At 45.4% G+C, this 24,912-nt stretch overlaps 2 protein-coding genes and 1 long non-coding RNA gene across 4 annotated transcripts in view; 1 reads left to right on the forward strand and 2 right to left on the reverse strand.

Annotated features, from left to right (window-relative positions):
* Positions 1–10,494, reverse strand: part of GLG1 (golgi glycoprotein 1) — a 63,651-nt gene extending 53,157 nt beyond the window's left edge. For both annotated transcript variants that reach the window (XM_083515176.1, XM_083515177.1), the window contains exon 1: positions 10,047–10,494. In XM_083515176.1, the coding sequence (XP_083371302.1) occupies positions 10,047–10,445 (399 nt within the window). In that variant the 5' untranslated portion in view covers positions 10,446–10,494. The remainder of the gene's footprint in view (positions 1–10,046) is intronic.
* On the forward strand, positions 2,000–7,771 carry LOC310712315. The gene is made up of 3 exons (XR_014528851.1): positions 2,000–4,982; positions 5,316–5,404; positions 5,682–7,771. It is a non-coding gene; the product is annotated as an uncharacterized lncRNA (long non-coding RNA).
* An 884-nt stretch (positions 10,495–11,378) lies between the features above and the next one.
* RFWD3 (ring finger and WD repeat domain 3) lies at positions 11,379–23,971 on the reverse strand. Its single transcript, XM_083515187.1, has 12 exons — positions 22,529–23,971; positions 20,114–20,322; positions 18,860–18,951; positions 18,559–18,762; positions 17,464–17,555; positions 16,851–16,965; positions 15,632–15,860; positions 15,337–15,487; positions 14,931–15,107; positions 13,988–14,202; positions 13,163–13,380; positions 11,379–12,628 (listed from the first exon to the last, which is right to left on the reverse strand). The coding sequence occupies exons 1-12, from the start codon at positions 22,831–22,833 to the stop codon at positions 12,485–12,487; spliced, it is 2,151 nt and encodes a 716-aa protein (XP_083371313.1). The 5' UTR covers positions 22,834–23,971; the 3' UTR covers positions 11,379–12,484.
* Positions 23,972–24,912: the final 941 nt, after the last annotated feature.

Genomic DNA, 24,912 nt, shown 5'->3' on the forward strand with positions numbered 1-24,912 from the left:
ATCGTGTGGCGGCGGCGTAGCAGCAGCAGGAGGCCCCATGAGATAAAATGGTACCTCAGGTTAAGAACAGTTCCAGGTTAAGAACGGACCTCCAGAACAAATTAAGTTCTTAACCCGAGGTACCACTGTAAATGTTTTCGTACCAGATCTAACCTAGGAAAGAGAATAAAGCATTGGGTCAAAGAGAAAACAGAGATCTACAAGAAATCCCTCAAGGAAGGCCTAGGCCTCTGCTCCACCTGCAACATCACAAAACAGAACTAATAGGCAAAACAAACAATTTGAAACTAAGTCCCCCCCCCCAGCCTTAACTCTGAAACTGTTGGAGTAGAAGAGTACAGAAGGCAATGGTGAGAAAGGGAGGGAGGAAGAATAGGGGGACGAGAAGGAAGCAGCAGAGAGGGTCACAGGGTTGGGTAGAGTCATGGGGCACCATGGAGGACATTAACTCCAATGTGAACCCGATGCCCAAGTGCAGGAGCTGGAGAGGCAGCTGGAGGAGCAGAACAAGCAGCTCCACATCCACAGTGCCAGTGGAGCTCCAGGCAGCAGCCCTAAAAGGTTTCTTGGCTGACTTTGCTGCCATCCCCTGCCACCACCAGGAGCAACTGTCTGCTGCAGGGCTTGCCCAAACAAGGCCAGGCCCAAGCAGCCTCTGTTGAGCGAAAACAGCACAACAGGAAGCAGCCTAGTGCCAGCAGACAATTCAGCAGTAGAGGGAGTCAAGGAGAATACAAGCCTCCTGGATGAAGTGGAGCCACTGGAGGCTGAGGAGCTGGAGCAGCTGGCCAGGTGAGGAGATTCACCTGGCTCACAGCACCAAAAGGTATGCCTCTTTTGTGCTGTGTAAGCCAGGTGATCTATGGGACACTGCTACCCCACAGATTAGCTGATTTGTGCAGCAGGCCTGCTGCTCTGCAGACCAACTGATTGCTCATGCCAGCCAGCCAGATGGAGATGTTAGGCACCAAACCTGGCACCCGGACATCTTCATTGCCTCGCAAAAGGCCAGCAGCCTGTCTTAAAATGCAACTAGCACCTAGCTAATTTTGAACGCTGCTTATACCTTCAACATTCTCATTCTAGTTCTCCTGTGCTGTTGCTAAAACCGCAAATATCCTACTTACCAACTCCAAGCCACAATGTCAGGCAGGTGACAGCTACCATTTTTTAAACAGATATCCCGTAGCATTTGCACATACAAAAATAGTGGCAATGTTAGCAGCTTAAGAGTTTTCTTATTAAGCCATGTAAATTCTTCTAAGGAAATCTATAAAAATTTCTAAAGAAATTAATAAAGACACTCTGGGGACCCCTGTCATGACAAATCCCACATTGCCAGAGTTACGATTGGGAAGAACATAGAGATCACTTCCAACCACAACCACCTATCCCAAGAAAGTGAATCAGTTTCACCACCAACACAGTGAAGGCCATGAAGACCAAGGACACAGAATGTTGAGAAACAACCTTTCTTATCCCACTTGTTCTCAGCCTGCATATGAATAATTTCTAACAGGCACAACTGTTCTAAGAAATCATGTGCACCTAGTAAAAGTTTGGTTAAGGAAGAACACTATTTCTCTGTACAATTCCTGCACAAAGGTGGAATCCAAATCCGTTACTTTTACTGCGTTTCCCTGAAGTATCTGTTCAGCTCAGATTCCGTGGAACCTGCAACATACTGAGGGGAAAAACAAGTACAATGAGTTTTCTAGAAGATTCATTCAGAGCATGAAAGCAAACACAGTTTTAACACAGTTCAAACTAGATAAGTGAAAAGGAATAGAACTGCCAGAGCATTCAAGTAACACAAAACACAAGCATGACTCATCACCACAGCAATCTATTACCCTGTGGTTAGAGAGATGCAGGGGTGTGGATTATCTACCTTAACTAATCAAACTGCAGTGCAGGGGCCTAGGGAAGAAGACCACTCTAATCAGCTTCCCTTCCTCCAAAGGCTTAAGACACATCCTCAGAGTACATCAATCCCTATTTGCTTCAGTTCATGCTTCTTACTCAAGCTATACAAGTGTGAACATGAGAATCTTGTCCAGACTCTGCTGGAAATAGGTAAACTACCTGCTTACTACATTTTTATTGGCAACTACCCATTAATGAGCCTTAACTAATGAGTTAAACAGCTATACTAACTGCTTAATGACTGAAACTCTTCTAGTGACACTGCTGCAAATCTCCAGGCACCATCTGCTCACTTAAATTTTCATACTGACAGGAAGTTATCATGCCTGTCTTATTGCAAAAGGCACAGGCAAAAGAATATAGGCATTCAAAACATTTTACAATGACACAACAGTTAAACATGATATCAATTTAAACATGATATCAATTCAAGAACAGTTAAACACGATATCAATTCAAGAACACCAGGCACACGTGCAAACACTTGCTGGAATTCCCTATTAAACATATACATACATAAAGTTTTCCATGTAGCTTTTTTTAGACATACCATCTTGGCACAACAGCCAGGCTGGGATCAGCAGCCATTTGGCTCTACCTCCCACACTCCTGAACTGTCTCCTACATACCACCTCTCTGCATGAAACTTCATTATGTACCATTATGAAAGCTCTGGTGCTTGAATTTGCTTATTTTCTTCTTTCTTCCTCATTATATTTCTTTTTGTATCATATTGGATCATAAGCCATTTTTTAAAACTGTCAACTACTTTGAGTGGTTGGTTTAGCCATCCAACCCCAAACACTCACCAAGCTACAAAAGCAACAGTGGCAGGAAAATAAACCAAGCTCTGGAAAAGCAAGTCATGACTTGTTTGCTCATCTATGAGACAACTCTTAAACAAACTGTTGCTTAGTGTTATGTAGGAAGGCAGTAACAACAGTCTTTTTTTTTGTAATTAGCATAAGTATCCAACTCATTGGTGATTTTCTTTGTTATTCTTACAATGTTAATGCTTTAAAAGTTTTGATCAACACTTAATTGGTTAGTTCACTAAAGAAGTCACATTCCAATTTGTAATAACATATGTAGGTTTACTTTTAAACCCAGAAAAGTTATTGCAATATGCAAGAGGCATAATAGCACATTTTAGCACAGAGAAGAGTTGCAGGGGACAGAAGACAAAACTCTGCTAATTTATCATTAATGCAATGCTCTGCTCCTAATCTACCCAAGGACAGCAATCCTGTTGAGCACTGATGTTTTGTTACTGCATCCCCTTCTGGGATAAAGGTGGTATTTACAAGTCATCCACTCTACCCATAACTTCATGGACACAAATGAAGTCAAGGGTTTCAGGCTCAGCAGGTTCATTAAACTAAGATCAAATAGTGACCTACAAATTGTTGTCATCAACAACTTTGTTACTGCAAATTACTTTAAGCTACACTAACTGAGAATCACTGCAAAATATTCACCTTTTTTCTTGAAGTTACGTTACACTTGCAAATTTTACTAACGTTCTATTTTCACATTCACCTTTCATCAGTTCATTGTCCATCTGGTAACAAGACTTACACATATATAATATGTCTATTCAGAAGTAAGTCTCATTGAGGACTTACTCTGAGGCAGCAGTCCTCACACTTACCTGAATGCAGTGGGACCTAAAAGAAGGGCAAGTGTATTATAATGGTTAGAGTGTTGAACTACGTGGGAGACCAGAGTTCAAATCCCTACTCGGCCATGAATTTCATTGGGTGACCTTGGGCCAGTCACTGTATCTCAGTCTAACCTACCTCACAAATTTATTGTGTGGATAAGTTGGGGAGGGAAAACTATGTGCACCACGAACGTCGGGGGGGGGGGGGAGGTGGGCTATAAAGTGTAATCAATAAAAAAATAAAAAATGATTTGAGCTTGTTGTTTTATCTTTCTCTTTGGACAATTGTTTCTCAGTATAAATAAATATGTACAACTCCTTTAAGACAAAACATGCCAGACTCACTGTTCAAGATGCTTTGCAGTCCAGAGGTACATGCCAATAGCATGGGTAAAGTTTCTAATGGACTAATAAATTTTCTGGGCGCCTTTCTGAAAGGTTCTGTTACTTATTGACAGAAGTGGGCAAAAAAAGCACTCTGTTCCACAAGAAGGTACAAGACAGCATCCAAGCAAAAGGCACACTGACCCAGCTCACACTTAACACTTTTTGGTCCATGTTCTTGGAACAAGCAATGAGCAAGAGCATTCCTTCCCCCATCTCCTCCTCTCTCATTCCCAGCTGCAAAACAAGAGTTTTTCTGGTTTGTTAAAACCAGTCTTCCTGTTGCAATGTAATGGAGAAACTGTGATTTAACAAAACAGTCTCCACTGGAGGTTGTGATAAGGAAGCACTTATTTAAGTTTGTTGCTCTTTTCCACTCCAGCAAGCTATACTTTGTTGAACCAGGAACATTACACCCAAACCCAGAGAACACTCTTTGATTAAGTGGCTTATCCATTTTCTAAATAAACTAGGTCAGTATGTGACAATCTAAATACTTCAAATTCCAGACAAAGCAGGATCCTGCACACCACATTATGGCGGCTCTATGAAGATAACAGATGTTGTCAAAAGCAGTCTACACCCATCACAAATACTACACATATTAGGTTATCTACTGAATTTAAAGCAACTTGACAGCTCTTAACACACACAAATCAGATAGCAGCACAAGAAACACTTAGGCTAAAAAACTGAACCCTCTGGGTGACATTCCAATTCAACAGAATTTGATGATGCGAACAGCGTTCGAAACTCCCATTGTTCTAGGCATGATTTGCAAAATGGAATTTCATTAGCGTGAGCAGTTTTTGAGCTCTGGGTGTAGTACTGCTCCTAAGATTTCAGATTAAAACTACAGAGTGGAAGGAAAGGGAAACCTTTTCCTGCCTCCCCACTTCCAGCCACTCTCTAAAGACTGGAGAAAAGACCCTCTTAAGAATATTAGGGGGGCAAGCAGGGGAAGCATGGCTTTGTTTTTTGCAGTCTTCAGATGAGGACTAGACCAGGGGTCTGCAACCCGCGGCTCCGGAGCAGCATGTGGCTCTTTTACACCTTTGCCGCGGCTCCGGGGCAGATACTAGCGAGGGGAGGAGGCGCACTGTGCGCCCCGACACTCCCCACTGTGGCGGGCGCTGTACTGGCTGTGACGTCGCATGGGGGCGGTGCATGCGTTAGTCATGCACCATCCCGACGTCACCTTCCCACCCGCTGTCAGATCGCAGCTCCGGAGATATATTTATTTTAAATGTCGCAATGGTTTTGCGGCTCCCAGTTTTTTTTCCCTTCAGAAACGGGTCCAAGTGGCTCTTTTTGTCTCAAAGGTTGCAGACCCCTGGACTAGACCATGTGAAATATGAATATAAGATTTTAGCTGCAGTTCATTCATTTTCAGCTTTGTACTGTTATTTTAAAAGTGCGCCTAGACATTCCGTTGTTGTGCCAATAACCTAGGTTTAAGGTGCCCTTTAGCTCCTAGCTTTCATATCTCAGTTTCTAACAGAGGATGCAAATGCATCTATACCTCCCGGCTCTAAATGAAATAGGCAAAAGGGAAGGACAGCCCACCAAGGAATCCAGGCAGAAGTGTCACCTCTTGTCAAACAAGCAGTATCTTTATTCGCTCTGAAAGCTCTTGTAAACCACAGAAGAGGCAGTATCATCCAACAGAAATCAGAGCTATATCTCAATGTCCTGAATGAACTAATAGGCTTCTGCCATACCACTACATCGCCAACTCAAGTCTGCTGACATTAATTTCTCACTGCTACACTACCTATTGGATTTTTAACTGATGATACAAGACAAGAAAGTGAGAAAGGAATGTAACATTTTAAATGTTTTTATGCCATAGAAAAAGAGTTCCTAGTTCCCACCCCTTAAATTAAGGGTATGAAATTAAAATAATTACAGCACAACCCAGTTGGAAGTCCCAGTTAGTTCAGTGGGCCTTAGACACAGTCATGTGTATACTGTATAGGATTGCTGTACAAATGATAAAACAATTTTGTACAATGTAGCATAGATTGGAAACAATATAAACTGCAAAAATATGTTACTAAATTGAAGCTGCAATGTTTTACAACTATGCACACCAATCTGGAGTAAGCATTACTGAATTCAGTAGAATATACAGGTAAATCAGAAAATTGTAAATTTAAAAGGAAGGCAGTTACTCAGATGTAGGAATCCCCAGTGTGATCATGTGGATATAGTAACTCCATGTGTCTAACAATATTCAAAACTTTTCAAGTACATTTTAGTAACCCATGCAACCATTCTTTAAGGAAGGTGAGTATAGCTCTATATTGCAGGTGGCTGTTGGTGAGTGTGTGGACATCCCTATAATATAATCAACAAATCACAGTATTAATTTAGCAACAAAATTGTCTGTTTAGCTAAATTATGTACCCATTATCAGTACATAACATATTGTGACATACACAAGCAAGCACTTTGACTCTGCACACCCCTCCAATGAAGGCTGCAGCACCCTCTAGGAGTTTTGACTGTGGAGAACTAGTGTTATGTCTGTGGCTTATGAAACTTCTTTGAAACTGCTACATCTTAAAACACATTCATACAGAGAACTAAAGGGCACATCTGTACAATAAATACTCGACAAGTGTCAGCTACAATTAGTTAGGCATAATGACTAAGAGACTGAGCTATCAGTAATCAAATATCCCTAGTTCAATTCTCTCCTCTGAAATAACCTCACTAGGTGGCCTTAAACAAGCCAGTCTCTCAGCCTTAGTCACCTACTTCACCCCCACACTCCATCTGCTTTACAGAGGATAATAATACTGTAATATTACAAGGTTGTTGTAAGGATTACAAGTTAATAAATGTGAAGTGCTTTAAATACCTGAAAGCTCTACAAACATTGTAAGAAACAGGCCACAATCCAGAGAGGCATACACACCACATTCTGCTTGTTCATACTGAAGTTATATTGACAATGAATGTCAACTCACAAAGTTCAGTTTCTGAACTGCACTCCAAGCAATGACACCAAGAGATCGGAAACCATCCAGACATAATTCATACTTGTTCAGGCACAGCACCTGCACACAGAGGGACAAATATGGGACCGTGTTTCCACTCCTCAGCATCAAAACAGTATGCTGGGCCATTAGATCTGTGGTTGTGCATGCTTCGTGTGTCTCAATCCAACCCTGCAATGCAGTCTAGTTGCTTAAGTTCAAGCCAGGAAGGATGTTGGAGGGATACACAAATGTGACACAGAACTCCTGACCCCTGCATATCACAAACCAAGCAAAGAGGGAATGAGTGGAAATGGTGATTCGTTCACATGGCCTTCACTTAGTTTGGTTCAGCCAGAAAGCGAAACACTTTCTGAATCCAGGAACTTACCCATCTATAAATGCAATACTAAACAATGAATTCAAAAATTCAAATCCAATGTTAATGTCACAGCATCAGATGACTGTTAGGGCTCTTTATCTTTTAATTTAAATAAGTAAACAATCTCACTTTAAAGAACAAACTATGTTTCAGTCATTTATTTAGAAAAGTTTATAAACAGTTTAATCACAAAATAAGTGTTTCACATACTTTCATTAAAATATTGGCGGAGGGTTCACTTTTAAAATATATCCCCCCCAAAATCTCACAACCAGCAACCTTTTCTGCTTGCAGCAAATTTCTATGCACATTTTCTCACCAGGGTTGGAAGGTTCAACTGATATGCTCTTTCTTGGACTTCTCCCAGAATCAGTTGCATTGCCAGAAGTGTCCAATGTAGCTGTAATGTGCTGGGACAGTGTATCTGAGTCCAGTGGTACCTCTGGTTAAGAACTTAATTCGTTCTGGAGGTCCGTTCTTAACCTGAGGTACCACTTATCTAACGGGGCCTCTCGCTGTAGCTGCGCCGCCGCCACGTGATTTCTGTTCTCATCCTGAGGTAAAGTTCTTAACCAGAGGTACTACTTCCGGGTTAGCGGAGTCTGTAACCCGAAGTGTATGTAACCTGAGGTACCACTGTACAGTCTTTACAAGATTGTGGGAAACACTCCTGTACTGACTTAGGTTGCACTGGGATCTAGGGTTCTCAGGATGTCCAACTTAGAGCTTCCTAAAAATTTCCCCACTTCTTATGAAAACACACAGAAATAGCCAGACAGAGACCTAAAATAAATTTGGTTAATTTCTATTCAGAGAAGGTATCTCAAAGAATGACAATGAGCAGTTGTTAAGTCATTTCTGAGACTTGTACATCCTATATTGAACCATAGAAACACAGATAAGAATTTCAAGTTGAACAGCCTACAGCAGTGTTTTTCAACCTTTTTTGGGCAAAGGCACACTTGTTTCATGAAAAAAATCACGCGGCACACCACCATTAGAAAATGTTAAAATATTTAACTCTGTGCCTATATTGACTATATATAAAGTAATTCTCTTGAATAGGAATCAAATAAACACAAAGAAAGTATTTTATAATTACTTTATTATGAAATAGTAAGTAAACAGAAATATGAAAAATTATAAAATACTTTATTTTTAAATCTTTCGAATTTTTCAATTTTTCCCACGGCACACCAGGCAACATCTCGCGGCACACTAGTGTGCCACGGAACAGTGGTTGAAAAACACTGGCCTACAGGACAGGCCATAAGGCAATGGTAAAGCATCTGTTTTGTGTGCTACAGTTTGCAAGGGCAGTCCTCAGCAACTCCAGGTAGGTCTGGAAATGTCCTCTATATGAAAACCTGCAAGACCCCACTGCCAGTCAATGTAGACACTACTGAGCTAGACAGAGCAATGATCTGACTCAGTATAAGGCAGCTTCCTCAGTTCCATTTTTTCTGTTTACAAGAAATAACTTGTGTAACAATCTAGTAACTCCAGCTAAACTTACAACAATTTCTATCAGCAGTAACTCTGAATTCATACATTCCTGCCAAGCTAGCTAGTCTGAAGCTGGAAACAGATTGTCAACCTAAGGTTGCTTCAAGAATAGGCATATTACACGTTGATATTGAAAACAGACCCACAAATGACCCAACACAAAATGCCATACTCACTATGGCAAGAGATCAATTACTTTTCCCATACGTGTCTCAAATTGCAAACTATTATTTGCTCTACAGCTGCTAAAGTGAACCTGTAGTTGACTTATGATTAAAAGCCACAAGTGTTACTAGCCTGACCGCACACACACCTACCTATATTAGTCATTTGTGGCATAGTGCATGAAAGAAAAAGAAAGCTCTTGTATTTACAAAAGCCTCCCTCCATGGACAAACAGAGGAGATTCTTGTCGCAAGCAGCCAGGTAAGGAGTTTTGCCAATCCTGAATTATAGGATCAAGCTGTCTACCTCTGTTGGAATAGAAATAGCAGGATTGATTCAGTTTAACACAACTCAACCAGCCATGAGGGTGTGACCGAAAGACAATCCCTACTTAAAAAGTACCCAGCATAAGCTTTATCTTCAAGAACATCACAATGAGGGGGGGGGGGGCTATCATGATAAGTATATTCACCTGGGCCAATTCCCTGAAACAGCAACGTTTTCTCTCTCTCTGCTCCTTTCCCCGTTTTCTTTTAAACTATGAATGCCAGGAATTGGCAACACCGCTGTCGGCAGGCCTGCCTGAGCCAGAAAACGGGTTCTGCCCACAGAAGTGTCCTCGCTTTCCCGTGCAGCCCTTCGGCCTTTTCCCTTGAAAACAAGGATTTGCTCCTGCGCCAGAAGGGAAAGGGAGCTACCGGCGAAGGGGCTGCACTTGCTCCCTAACTCTTGGCAACCGAGGCCAGGAGGAGCTATGCATGCGCGCATGGTCCTGGCCGCAGACCTCCATCCTGGACGCCACTTCTTGGTTACACCGGAGAGTGACGGAGGACAGAGGTAAACCTGGGTCAGATGCAGGTTTCCTAAAATTGCCAGGAGAGGCTATGTGCATTGCTCCGCACCTGGGCTGGCCTCTCCCTGCAGCCGCCCGCCGCAAAAAAGTTGCTCCATGGGGGTCCACTGCCCCGAAGCCCTCCCCCGACCTCCCTGGCCTCAGTTTCCCCACCAGCTAGGAAGGGCTCCCCGCCCCGCTCACCTCCCGCACGTCCTGCAGGCACTCGAGAACGGCCAGGTTGTTGGCCCAGCTGTGCTTGGGGCAGACTCGGGTCACGTCTTCGCGGCACACCGGCTCGTCTGCCAGCTTCCAGCCGCCTCCCGCCGAGGAGCCCCCGCGGGGCAGACGGCCGCCCCCAGCTCCGCCTCCGCCTCCTCCCGGGAGTGCTCCCAGCCCCAACTGAGGCAGCGGCTGGCCCCCCAATCCCCCTACGGCCGCCGGCTGCTGGCCCGGGAACCCCTGGGCGGCCCCGACCGCCGCTGCCCCGCCTTGCTGCTGTGCCCGGGCTGACCCGAGAGCCACGAGCAGCCAGAGGAAAGGGGCGGCGAGGAGAGGGCCCGGCCCGCGTCTCCGGGCCGGGACACGTCCGCACGGCGCCATCTTGGATGCGACTCTCCTCAGCTCCGCTCGGCCCGGCCCGGCCTCGCTGCCTTAGGCCCCGCCCGCCGCAGCCTGCGCGCGCAACGCCAACGGCACTGGTGGCCACGCCCACCGCCTCTCGGAGTGCGTAAGGACGGCGGCGACGTCGCCGCGGCGAGCAGAGCGAGGCAGGTGACGTCACCACCTAGCCAGAGGAAAGGGTTGGTTGTCGGAGAGCGGCGCGACACCTACTGGCAGGTCTTTCAGGGAAAGGAACCGGAATGGCGCTTTGCTCTGTCGTCTCTCTCTCGTCATACACCCCGACCCTCTAACTTTCCCCTAAAGTTATTCTAATTTTTAGGAAATTCTTTCTTGCCCCTAACAGGAAGACCACTTATTTTTATCAAGTTAATATTACTGTATATACAGTGTGTGTGTGTGTGTGTGTGTATGTGTGTGTGTGTGTATACAGTAATCTTATTTTCTGTGCAAGCAGAACTGTGTGCCCAGCAAATTGCCTAAGGCTCAATGGAACTTCCTTCTTATCCAGATATACAATAACAGCACTGTTGGGAGGGAGACCCTGAAACACCACCACACCTGCCTTTCACCCAAGATAAACATTGAATTCACTCTGTCATTTAGAGTGGAGACTATGCAGTCACCTTTCAGCAAACTAGGTAAGTTTCAGTTGTTCCAAACTCTGGTAGATTAGCTTGCTACACGATTACCTTGCTACATGGAAATATCCCAATCATATATGATAATTACCACAAGATATTGGATCCACTAACCCAAACTTCAGGATTTATTTGGCATTTAGAGGATCCTATATTTATATCTCAAACATTGCAGGTTGCTTGTCAGGCAGTGCAAGCAGCAACTTAGCATTGCAATGGAGGGTTTTGCCATTTGGAGAAAGCCAGAGATATTAAACAGTCTATATTCTTCCTCTTGTATATATTAAACATTCTTTATTCTTCCTGTTGCATATAAAAGTAGTGTCTCACACACACAAAGCACAGTTCAATGGAAACATGTACATTTTTAGACAGATGGGTCATACAGTTAAACTTTAGAAATGTTGTTCTGTAATTCTGTATAGTAACCCATCAGTTCAGGCAGCACACAATGGTGTGATTTCTACTGGCTTCAGGTAAAGTAAAAAAAACAACAACCCTAATATTGGTCTTGCAATTTGCATCACTCTCTTGATTGCTAGCCTTGGGCAAGAACACATACATGAAATATTTGATCCTATTTTAATTTATAGCAGAAGATGAATCACCAACAGTCCCAGCAAATGGTTTTTTTTCTGTCAATAGAGTTGGTAGAGTTCTGAAATTGCTTCATGTTTCAACTCCCAATGATCTGTCAGGCACAGCACTCTGCCCAGTTCTCAATGGAGGTCTATAGGAAGTCTTACAGGAACATATTTATACCTGAAGTTGCCCATTCATCATCAGGCCACAATTATATTTTCTTATTCACAATGTCTTTTAGCAGCCAATTCCCACCAGGCTTCACCATCACCTTTTACCAAGCCCAATCATGGTCCAGAGATATAACTTGAACAGCTCACTTCAGACAAGGTCCCATCTTCTTTATTAGATGGGCTGAAACAGAAATTTAAGCAGTCTTCTGCCAAAGGAGTATTGCCCATGCCACAAGCCTCCAAAATCACTAGAAGAGCAGAGATCATGATCTTCATCCAAGGTCAATGGTAAATTTCCAGGAAATATAAACTGGCAGCCAATTTTTTTCTCAGAAGGGCCCCATAATCTGCCTAGGCAGTAAAGCCAGAAAAGCACAGGGTCCACAATAAGGTAAAAGTGGTTTCCTTTAAGATGAGGTGGAAACAAAAATCCATAAATTTAAAAAGGAACAAATGTGTGGGCTGGGCATGGGAGAGAGCTGTTCTAAGGAGCAAGATTTTGCTTGTGCAGCAATGTTGGCAGGGTGCACTCAAGGCAGCTAGAATCCAGTTAGCAGCAGAGCTGGCTTGTGGGAAATTGGCTCAGTTCAGAGAGTAGCTCATTGGGGGAGCATGCAGCAGACAGTCATTGCCACTTGTAGATCTTCACCATCTTTTCTGTCAAGGTAGCCAAGAAGCTGTTGCGGTTCACCTCATAAGGGCAGACATCTAACACAGGAAGGTCAGCAGGGAGTTTCTGCAGCAGGGAGCCACTCCCTGCATCCCAGAGCTGCAGGATAAACAAATAAGAGTCACAGCTTATCAGGAATCCTGTTGCATAAAAATACAGCTCTAGCTGTTACTAGTTGGGATGTAGCAAGTACTGAACTGTTACTTTCTTGTACATTGGCAAGCAGCCTAACATCACCACACATTTTGGGTGGATTCAGAGTGAGCAAATGGTGTAATGCTGAGGACATCCCTCTTTGGCGCTCCCTGTGTACAAGGAGGAGTGGTTGCAGCCCTGGCACAGAAAACATGCATGTCCATACCCAGAGTCAAGCCTCAAGGAAAGTGAGAAGAGGGAGGACAAGAGAGCCCCCATGTCCATATGATGGAAAGTGGCACTGTGATTGCCATGAGGAAATGCTCCAAAGAGGCAGATACAGGCTATACCAGTGTCTCAAAACAGAATTTTCACTAGAACAAGGGCCTGAGTCTTTTCTCAATGACTGACCCGGCATTAAGCTTCCAGCATTTTAGACTATTAACACAGAGCCGGACACAACGTCCTACTCCTACAACAAAGAACAAAAAATGGTACCATGGCAGAGTTTGATGCTTCATCCCCAGCACACACAAGAATACTGCCATCATCTTCAGGACTCTGGAAGATGGCATTTTTGGTCAATAGTTTGCACGATGGACCCGCAGTAAGAGTTTGAACTGGACGACATGAACAGATCACATCCTCTGTCCCATCAGTCAGCTGAGTAGAGGTCAGCTCCATGACCACACACCGTAAACAGTTGTTGTTTCTATCTGTGGGATGAAAGTGAAGAGCTTTCCAGGGACAGGTAGGTATCAAGGTATCATAGGAAGGTATCAAGACAAAACACTGTACTCTGGTTTAAGTGCAGCCCAGAGGCCATTGCCTGAGCGCTTCACTCACCGCTCATGGCAACTACCCCATTTCCTTAGGATACTACTCACTTGCAATCCCTTCCTTGCATGTCATCCTACGGAAGAAGGAGTGCTCATACTGCACAGCAGGTCCCTCTTGGGAGCTGCAAAGTTCTAGGGAGGGATAGACTCCTGAAGTAGTTGTCACTTACCCTTCATCAGGGTGGAAATAATGTCCCCGGTAAAAGATCCATATTGTATTTGGGGATGGGAGACTGCACCCTCTCTGCCCCATCATCTTGAAAAGATTTGGGAAGACTGGGGTACAGAATAACTGGTGCAGATTTTAGATGCAGGCCAGAGGTATCCTCTTCTCTTTTAATGTGTGTGCAAGAGAGACGCCAACAACAAACATGGTAAGTGGTTTCTATCCACACAGTTGTAACTGTGTCCACATTTAGGGTGAAAGGAATCCCAACACTGCATAAAAATAGCCCTGCCCTGATGTCTACACATCACAACTTACTGGGTCTGAATGTTGCAAGGCAGTGCCGTGTGCTGGCCTCTGTCTGAAGGTCAATGCAACCTCCAGGCTCCAGGAGGAGGTGGTGAGGCCGGTAAGAGCCACTGGCCTTCTGTTCCCAAAAGCAGGCTCCCTCCAGTGTCCCAGATACCAGTCCACCATAGGGCAGTGAGGCAGAGGCCATTCGGGGAAGATACGATAAGGAAACCACAGGGCACCTGTGAGGGACAAAGGAAAAAGCAATAACCAACAATGTCAAACCATTCCACTTTCCCTACTCATTTGCTGTTGTGAGTCTGAACGAGCATGAGTAAGGAAGGATTTCAAAGAGAACTGGAGAATCACTCTCACTTCTACATACCACTGGCCAAAAGAACTGGTGCTATGACTGAGAAATCCTATTAATATTTACCTCTGAGCAAGCACCACTGAACACTGCACAATTGACTTCTGAGTAAGAAACAAATTGAGCTCCATATCACCATGACTGTTCACAACGCCAGAAAATAACAAGGTAGAAGTCAATCACTGCAGGCAACATTGCAAGTATGACAATCTCTCCAGGGCTTACCTCACCCAATGTTCATTCCTATTCCTCATCCACAGAACTGATTGAAAAATACACATTCTGAGAAGTCTTAGTGCAATGCATTAAGGACTGGAAATGGATCCCAGACAAGTTTATCAGGCTAAACATCTGCCATTAGGCCACTCTCCCAAGCTCAAAAGTCTTCATTCTGGGTTACAGTGGGGAGGTAACCAGCAACCAGAGTAAAAGTTAGTGTTCTGCAAATTCTGTGCCAGGAAAGATATACCAATAACACATGGCGTGCAAATTTTAAAGTTCTACAGGTGCTGATCATCCTTCATCTGCTTCAAAGTCCTCTACAGTCTTAATTCATATGCTCAAAGGACAAGCTAGCTGTATAAAGCAGGAAAGCGATACCTGGACTTCTGTGGAGCAAGCTCCTGGACATGAGAGCTTGTGTCCCGCAGGTCATACACCAAGACAGAGCCGTTGACCAAGCCAGCATAGACATAGTTGGTGTCATCCAGGCACCAGCTGCAGCTCCAGACAGGTCGACCAGTATTGTATGTCTGCACAACGGTGTTTGTAGTCAAGCTGAGGGAAAGTTAGCAGAGCTTTACATATCAAAGCGGTCTCCCATTGAGGACCTTAGCACTTCTGCACATGGCCCACACTATCCAGCAGATACCCAGTTGTGGGCAGAAGAGAACAGTTCAGACAAAGCTGCTCTGCAGGTGCCTGGAAATACTTCCAGAATAAGATCCTTACACAATCTCCTGGACCACAGAGAAAGGAAGCAGGCATCATAATCATCACTACTCACCTGGTAAGCTTGAGGGTATGGTCTAAAGCAGCAGATAAGAGCAAGCCATCTGCACGGTTGCTGAAAGCCAAGCCCCGGATCTGCTTGCTGTGGATGGGGACATATTGGCTGCTCTTTGAGTTGACAGCACTCATCATCTTAATTCCACAGCCTGAGACACAAAGCAAACTGATCAGCAGAAAGCCCACCCTGCTAGAGTCCAAATGCTGCAATGTCTGTCCTCTTGATTGACCAAGGCAGTGAAAAAACCATTTCCATCATAAAACTTAGGGACTTGCTTCAGCAGGCAACTCACCAGGAATGAGGGTGCTTTGTGGAGATGGCTGTGACACTACAAGGCAGCTCAGTGGGTCGCAGTATGCCATAACCCGGCAGTTGCCCACCTGAGACACTAGGGTGGCCCTCTCAAAGTGGTACTTGTGCTGGCCCTGGCTGGAGGAGAGGCAGCCTGGAAAGCATGAGCGAGAGTTGCTGGGCTGCTGAGAGGAAAGGGTGTTGTGGCGAGCCATCAGGGCCTTTAATTCCTGTAGAATGGAAAGCAGGAAAATGAGGCAAAGAAAGCATGTGTGGAGCTGAAAGCACTGGATGTTTCCACAGACAGAACAGTAGTAAAAGTCAGGAACAACTTGTTCTGGGTTGTTGTTTCTTTACTGCTTTTCTATACAACTTGGCTATTTTTTGATTGTAGAGCCCTTCTAATGCCCAACCATCTCATCCTCCAGCTAAAATATAGCTGGGCTACCCTACCCTTCAACTTGCCACTTTTCATTCTGCAAGGTGGTTCCTTAGCTGAGCTTGCCTTAGTTTTTTCACTATTTCCTGCAAGATCCAATTTCTATTCCTTCCTGTGTCTATTTCCTCTCCATGTATTGATGTGATGAGTGTCTGGAGGATGCAGGCTGGGACAAAGAAGAGCGCTGTCTCAGAACTGTTCTGAGAGGTTGTCTCTGGGGGGGTGTCAGGGGATGTCTTGTGTGGGTCCCCATTCAGATTTCTTTGTGCTCTGGAATACTGCTCTGGAAGTTTTCTGAGTTATACAAATTCACTGAGGGTATATAAAATTTACCAGATTAGAGTTTTGATTTGGAATGTTTTTGTGACTCCTTTCCCCAGATCACAAGCTTTGACATACAAACTCAAATCAAGGAATGAAACTGGGCCAGGGTGACGACCTGGGCCCCAGATTTTGGGTGCCCAATGGCACCCACGACATAACGTTACACCATGACATAATGTTACATCAGCAGAACGTTTCTACCAGAAATCACGTTTGGAAGCCTGGCAGGGCCTCGGACGTTGCCTCAGAGGTTGCATTGGAGCCCCACAGTGTGGGTGCCATGCCACCCAGGCCCCCTAGAGTTGGCGTCAGTGAACTGGGGTGTCCTATTATCCTGTCCAACATTAGCAGAGAGTGAGAGAAAAGGCCATGAAGATAGCACATTTCATTTTCTTGTACATGGGAAGGGGATTTAGAAGGTTCTAGAAGGTCATGAACAGGATACAGCTAAACCTACCTGAACTTGCTGCCGAAGTTTACTGCATTCATCTGTCAAGACCTGCAGCTGGAGGCGGCTCTGTGCGGATTCCAGCTCTGCCTTCCTTCGTAGCATTTGCTCCTTCTCTAAAGAGCTGCAGGAGGAAAGTACAACAGATGCAGTTAAGGAAGCTCATGAGCCAACCCATCTCTCTCCCACTGATGAGTAGAATTAGTTTTCTATTCCATTTTCCTGCCTGCCCAAAAACTTTTAGAGACATAATAACAGTCTCTTGAATTTAGAAAGGGACATTTAAATAGTAACACTTCAATTTCAGAATAACCATGAGAGATTCAATAGAAAATGCATTCATTTTATCTTAAATATATATACTAGTAAAAAAAGAAAAAGTTACAGAAGCAGGCATATATCTTCACAGGGACATCCAAACACTACCTATCATACCTACCTAATAAAAGTCTAACAAAGCAAGCCCTTGAACTAAAGCCTGGTGTTGGGACACAAGTATCTTCTGCAATCACACAGACGCTCATCTGACTCAGCTGATGCATAGTGATAGTTTGCCAAGACAGGTGTTTATGCCAGGTACTGCTACCCTCAAACTTACAGGAGGAAAGTTGTGAGTATATACCTTTTCATGTGTTCCTGTTCACTGGTGTCCAGCGCTTTCAGGGTACGAGCATAAAGGACTACTATATCCGAGCGCTTGGCTTTCTTATTACACTAAAAAATGAAAAAATGTGAACATAAGCCAATTTATTGGTTACAAAGGAAATATACTGTGCTGCTATTAATTTCTCATGACTGCTACACAAACCAAGTGGTGATACTGCTTTTCAAATAGATCTCTTTGCAAACCAGGGATGAATGTACACAGTGTTGGCTTGCTGAGAGACTCGTCTTATCTCAAGTAGTTCTCCAGAACAATTAGTGGGACTCCCCCAAACATGCAAAAGTGACCTGCTCAACATCATGCCCAAGCATCTCCTCTCAAAATTTCCTTGTGCCAACAGGTAGTCTTGTTGACCTGACTGATCCCAGGCAAAATCCCTGAACTTAGCCAACAAAGCAAAGACAACAACTTAAAAAGGTAAACAGCACATTACTACCACCCCTCAAAAATCCCATTGTCTCAGGTGGAAGTTCTACCACTGCTCTGTCACCAAATATGATGTACAGCAGCTGCTGCCAACTTGGTGTCCTCCAGAAATTTTGGATTACATGACTTCATTCAGACTTAACCAGCACTGATAGGGGATTTGTAGTCCAAAACATATGGAGGGCACCAAGTTGGCAAATGCTGATAAAAATACTCTCCTCACAGGAAGAGTTTGACCAAAGGGAAGGACAACTTGCTGCAACTCCTAGAGCCCAGATTTGAGGAGTCCTGCTGTGCTCAATGCTGGCTAAAGTGCTGTTTGAAATCCTGCAATCAGTTTGAGTGCCAAAACAAGGAAGAGGGCATCCAAAAAATGGAACACAACTCAGGGAGTGCAAAGAAAAACACAAGAAGGTCTACAGAAGGCAAGCCAAAAGAGGAAGAGCTTACAGGAAGATGACATGGAAAGTAATGCAGAAAGGGAGAATTGAAAAAAGGAAAATAATGTGGAGAGAACTGTTGCCCACAAATTTTACCAAAGACAGGAAAAGAATAAATGGGTTTCAGAGAGGAAGATTTAGGTTATGCATCAGACAGAAGAAACAAAATACCCTTCCAAGCTTTTACCTGTGGGCATTTGCCCACTTGTCCCTTCAGCCACCTCTCAATGCAGCTATAGCCAAAGAGATGCCCACACCGCAGTGCAGAAAGACGGTGCTCCCCAGCATTTGTCCACTCTTCAAAGCAGATGGCACAGGTATCACCACTCTCCTCTTCCTCACCCAGAGGAGCCAGAGGAGCAGCTAGGTGAGTTCTCTTTAATGGAGTTGTCTGAAACAAGAGAACATGGAAAAGGTCAAGCAAATGCAATCTTGGTTTATCTTAATTGGCTGCACATCCTCCACAGCACACACCCAATTATTCGTACCTTCTTCTGGAGGGCAGTGGCACCTCTAGCATCAGGATGCTCTGGCCCAACAGAATCCCCTCCAGGAGGCTCCATTTGGGTTGCATCAGAAACTGCAGGGGAGAAACAAAGGAATAATTAATATAGGAAGAGATGGGGACAGGTTGTAATTAGTGCCACATAAACAAAAACTCAGTAACAAATTGTTAGCATTTAAAAGGGAAGTTCAAAGTGACTGAACACAAAGCCACTGCTGCCTAAGAAAAAAAGATAAAATAGGGCAGCTTTTTCACCAAGATAATCCTTCAAACTATGTTAACAGGAGGCATTTTTTAAAAAAACAACTTGGCAGAAAATAGTAAAATAACTCATCCAGCAAGACACCCTCTGCAAATTCCAATGGTGGCTTCCCAGCACAAACCCCTTCCACTTATGTTCACAACTGGCTTGCTCCAACCCTCATTTCTTCCCTCATTTCCCAAGATGCCCCACCTTTGTTCCTGCAATTTTACTATCCTCATCTGCTCTTTTTAAAAAAGTCCAACCTTCTCTTGCTGTTCAGAAAAGGGAGTACCATGCACAAATAAAATGTATATGGTACCTGAATCTCCCCTATAAACCCCTTCTCAAAATTCCTCTGTGAAACCCTTTTTGTGTATGTGTGAAATAAATTAAATAATAATAAGCATGCCTATTTGTATAACACAACCTCAGTTTGACATTTAACAAGGTTTGTACAAAGATCAGAAAACAGCTTTCAATTATTCAAAGACAGCAGGATACACTGGCGAAGTCTGGCCTTGGTTCAAGTCTCTGCAGTCATGAAATAAACGGTATGGTCAGGCCCAAGTCATCCTCTCCCAACCTAGCCTACCTCTCAGAGTTGTTATGAAAATACAATTGTCATACACTTTAAGTAAGCTGCCCTAAGCAGAAGGTAATGAATACAGTCATAGCTCGGGTTGCAAACGTGATCCGTGCGGAAGGCACATTCGCAACCTGCAGCGCCGTATGTGCACACACGCATGACGTGATTTGGCACTTCTGCGCATGACGTCATTTTGTGCTTCTGTGCATGCGCAAGTGCCGAAACCCGGAAGTAACCCGTTCTGGTACTTCCGGGTTTGGTGCGGTCTGCAACCCGAAAACGCACAACCCGTAGCGTTCACAATCCGAGGTATGACTGTAAACAAAGAGATGGTTGTGGTCAAAGGTAGGCAATGCATCATGAGCCATTTCTGAAGTTTTAGGCCCCTTTAAAGAACCAATACAAACCTCCCAAGTTGGCTGGCCCAGGTGCCTCCTCAAGGGCACCCGCTGTCTCCTCTTCCTCCTCAGTGGAGCTGCTGCTGCTGCTACTCTCAGAATCACTTAGAACCACAGTTTCATCTGAGCTGTTCCCACTGTGACCTGCTAGGATGTGTGATGCTGCCGTCGCTTGTGTCCTGTTGATCTGGAAATAACTGTCTAATGGTGCTGTGGACCTGAACATCCAAAGCATAAATTTTCATTAGAAAATGTAAGATGGAAAGAAGAACATGACCCATCCATTTCCAAGCCACAAACTTCAATAATTTACACATCTGTCTCTCCCCCTCCGCCTCAGAAGCCACAACTTTTCATTAGATTCTAAACCAACTTTTCATAATGCGCTACCTTCCATCAACATGAACATTGCTCTGTAAGTTGAGCTAGCAACTCTGTAGCCAAGTGTGGCTCAACAAACACTGTGAAGTGCATCTTCTCTCCCTCAACTATCTCCCATCCCAGCAGGTCCTTGTACAAAATGGGTATTTGGGTTTGCTTCCCCATCCCTTTCTTTTTGGTGCTAAGTCTTTAGATGGTAAATTCTGAGAGTTTTGGTTTTGTAACTGAAAGCTACTCTGAGAGCTGGGTAGAGAACACATGAAACAAGAAAAATACTCTGCAGGCAAAGCACAAGCTCCACCACCAAGCTAAAGCCCCACGCCTATCACATGAGTTTATCTAGAAGCCAGCTTACAAATATCAGCTGCCTCCAGGATCTGCTTCCCACATGATCCCCCCCAACAGGAACCTCCCTGGAAGATCAACCCTCACACTGACAGATGCTCACCTTACACACCCAGGATCCACCCCTCGCATACACTCTGTCAGGGACCAAGTTTGCAGGATCTGACCCCCACTCCAACAGGCCCCCATCTGCAGTATCCATTCCTCACAGACAGCAGCTTCCCTTCACAAACACTCAGTATCCCCTTCTCTGGGTCTGAGAAGCCCCCTTCCCCCATTGCAACATTGACCCCCAATAGGAGCCAACAGTGTGTACCAAGGATTCAACCCCACCTGGTACCCCCTTTCTAAACCTTTCAGAAGTCTACTTATTTTATATAGCTGCCCCATAGCAGGAGGACTCAAGGAAGCCAGTGTGGTTAGAGTGTTGGACTAAGACCTGGGAGATGAAGGTTCAAATCCCCACTCAGTCATGAAGCTCACTGGGTGACCTTGGGCCAGTCACAGCCTCTTAACCTACCTCACAGGGTCACTGTAGGAGAGGGGTGAACCATGTACTCCTTGGAGAAAAGGATGGGATATAAATGTAATAAGCAAGCTCTTCTGCTGACCTACTACTTAAGAAAGCTGTTGAAGCCAGCCAGATGAAGATATTAGTTGCCAACCTGGCATCCACGTGGTTGCAATTGGACCCACGCCAGTAGAAAAATGCACCTGGCTATCACAATTTCTATCACAACAAAGCACATGCTCTACCATGGGCATAGCCAGGGAGAGTGCAGGGGGCAGCTGTCCCCCAATACATCAAGTAAATAAATAGAAATACTTAACTGACCATTTGCATTGCAAATAACTCTGTTCTGCCCAACAAAAAGACACCCCCGCTCAAAAAAATCCTGCCTATGCCTATGTGCTCTACCACTACACTATGACAGTGGTGTAGCCCATTCCCTTTCAGGAACACAGGGAGAAAAATGTGAGGAGCCTCTTGTTTACAAATACCAGCTGCCTTCAGCATGTGCTCCAACAGACACCACCTTCACATATCCTCGCAGAACCTGTCTGCTGCTCCAAGAACCAACCCTGCAGGCTCCATGTCACCACCCCCATTCTGACATGTGTTCCCCCAGGATCTCCCCTCCCCCACTGTGACAGACACTCCTTTACGTACACACCCTATGATCCATCCCCTGGCTCCGAGAAGCTCCTTCTATGACCATCACACACTCACACACTTCCTTCCCTCGCTTAGCATCCCTCCTTGCTCTGACAGGTACCCCCCTCCACTCACTCACATACCCACACCCATGACCCACAGGTACCTCCACCACCCCACCCCGCAAGATTCACAAAATCCACAACCCCTGCGAAAGGCCCCCATTCCCTTCACCCACCCCAGAATCCACTCCCTGGCTCCCGAGGACCCGCCTCCTCCTCCGTTCTGACAGCCACCTGCGCCCGAGAAGCCTAACAGCCTTCCTTCCCCAGGGTAGGGAACGCGAAAGGCCTCTTGTTTACAAACCGCAGCTGCCTCCAGCACTTTCCCTCGCTGCCTCGCTCCGACCTCCGCGGGGCCCACCAAGCCCAGCCCCGTTTCCGAGGGGCTCCCCTCCCCCAGCCCTTCGTACTCTCTCAGGCCCCACGGTCACTCTGAGAAGCTCCCCACAGGATCCGAGCCCTTCCCCCGCCCTTCCTCACCTGGCTCTGGAGGCCCGTTGGGAGGAAGAGGAGGAGGAGGCGGCGGCTGAGGCGGCGCGCGGTCCCTGCTGCTGCTGCCGAGGCGGGTTCCTCCTGGCTCGAGGCGGCGGCGGCCTCCGCGACTCGCGCTCCCCAACGAAGGCGCCCCATGAAGAGCGAGAAGCCGCCGGCCGAGGCGCCCCGGACGTCGAGGCGTCCCCGTCTGCCGCGGCCGGTTCCTGAAGGCGGCTGGCGGCGGCGGCTGGCGACTCGGGCGACTCGGCCGCCGGCGCGAAGTCCACGTCCATCGCTTCCTGGTGGGACATGTCCTCCCCTCAGAGGGGAGGGAAGGGACCCAAGCGTCCGGGCCTGACTCTCCCTCAACTGCAGTCGCTCGAGCGCCCCGCCGCTGCTGCTGCTCCGCCTCCAGCTCCCGCGGCCCCTATTGGTCGCTCGTTCAGCCGCGAAAGGCCGAGCGCGAAAGCAGGCTTCGGCTCCTATTGGGACAGAGCGGAGCGTACGTCGCATTTCCATTGGGCTATACGTCTGTCAATTTTGGAGAGGGAGGGAAACGCTTCTGAAGGGCACCGCCCTCTGCGAGCGGAAGGGAAAAGTTGAGGTCGTAATTGGCAAGGTGCATGCGCAGAAAGGGTTCAAAGACTGACAACTGCAATAGCCATAGGCGGGGCGGGACTTCCGGGTTTTGACCCGAAGCGTCAAGTGACAAGCTCTTCACAGCATACAATGGGAAAAATGCAGAATTTTACCATAGTTCACCGCAGTGCATTGTACTGTACAAGCAAAGATAAATGTCGGCCCTTCTTCTGGCTCAGATATTAATGCCACAAACCCACACTAGAAGTAACATGAGAAAAGGGAGCGGAAGGGTATTATTATCTGTTCAGAACCAAGCGGAACCTGTCAAGTTCTCGATCAATTATAGCCTGTACCAGCAAGGCTACGGTCTCCCCCCGCCGCCCCAATTACTTGGTCCATGGTCCAGCGAGACTTGAAACCGGTCCTTGAGATTTTAAAGCAAAAACAGGGTCCAGCTGAAGCATGTGAGCAACCCAACGATTGAAAACCTGCAAAATATTGGGTCAATATTACCATATAGAGAAGGGAGGGGGCTTCCCAGATGAGCGTGTGCTATAACATCTTTATTCCATTTTGTACCTTTGTTTATTTCTGTTTGCTATTCTGTTTACCTTGCTAAGTTTGAAGCTGACAGGACATGACTTTAGTGATAAATAGCTAACCAATTATCTTGCATGCTTCTTGAATCATGACTTTCCCTCTGGAAGAAGATTCCAATGTCTGCAGAACTCCATTTTTTCCTACAGAAGATGATAATCAAACTTTGCTGGTAGCATAGATTAGTGTGCTGATCTTTAGATTAAGTGTTAAGATTTCAGGGTACTTACTCATACATTCCAGGACATGTTTAAGGTAAGGAATAGTAACAGAATCACTACAGTTACAGATAGGTAGCCGTGTTGGTCTGCCATAGTCAAAATAAAAAAATTCCTTCCAGTAGCACCTTAAAGACCAACTAAGTTAGTTCTTGGTATGAGCTTTCGTGTGCATGCACACTTCTTCAGATACACTACAGTTCATAATGGGGGATTTTATATCAAGTTATGCCCACTGCACTGATGCCATAAATAAACCAAAGAAAAAGTTCAGATTGGCACCCATCATTGCAGCATCTCCATCAGAGCACTGGGCTCTATCCACTCTAGTGCTACTGCATCTATTTTATGTTTATTGTTGTCGCTGATGCCAAAAATAGGTTGGGAGGGGGGGAGTGGCAGAAAAATTTGCACGGTAGGCCAGCTCAAGGTCAACCGCCCCCAACTCATTTTAGTCTTCTCATAGGACAGTATTTTGATTGCCCTCTTACATGCGCTTTCTGGCTCCTGTGATAGGAATTTTATGGTCTTAGATATATGGCAATGTTCATAACCGCACATACATAGATCAACACAGGAAGGCCAACCTGGAACCATTTTGATTCCTAAACTGACCAAATGTTTTCTCTGCAAGGTCAAACTGGAAAAGTCTCCCCATTGTCTCTTTCCTCACAAATCCTGTCTTAAGGACACATTTAAGATATGATTAAGGTGTGAGCCTGTGACCTGGCCCAGGAAATAAGTATTTTACCACTACAGGCTCCCCAGGCAATCCAATCAAGTAACTTGCCAGACAGGAGATAAACTGGGACAGGAGAAAAACAACATGCAAATGTTCTGTTTCAGACCGCCTTTTCTGGGATGTATCTGAGGGGTGGTCTTAGGTTACACTCCTTCTGTGATGAATGCATAATGTTTCTGGGGGTGGTCTTGATCTAGAGGATGGGAATTTCAAAACTCTTTGTAAGCCCTTGCACAGCCTTTTTGTGGGTC

Source organism: Podarcis liolepis (assembly GCF_965112155.1).
Source record: "Podarcis liolepis genome assembly, chromosome: 7".
NCBI lineage: Eukaryota > Metazoa > Chordata > Lepidosauria > Squamata > Lacertidae > Podarcis > Podarcis liolepis.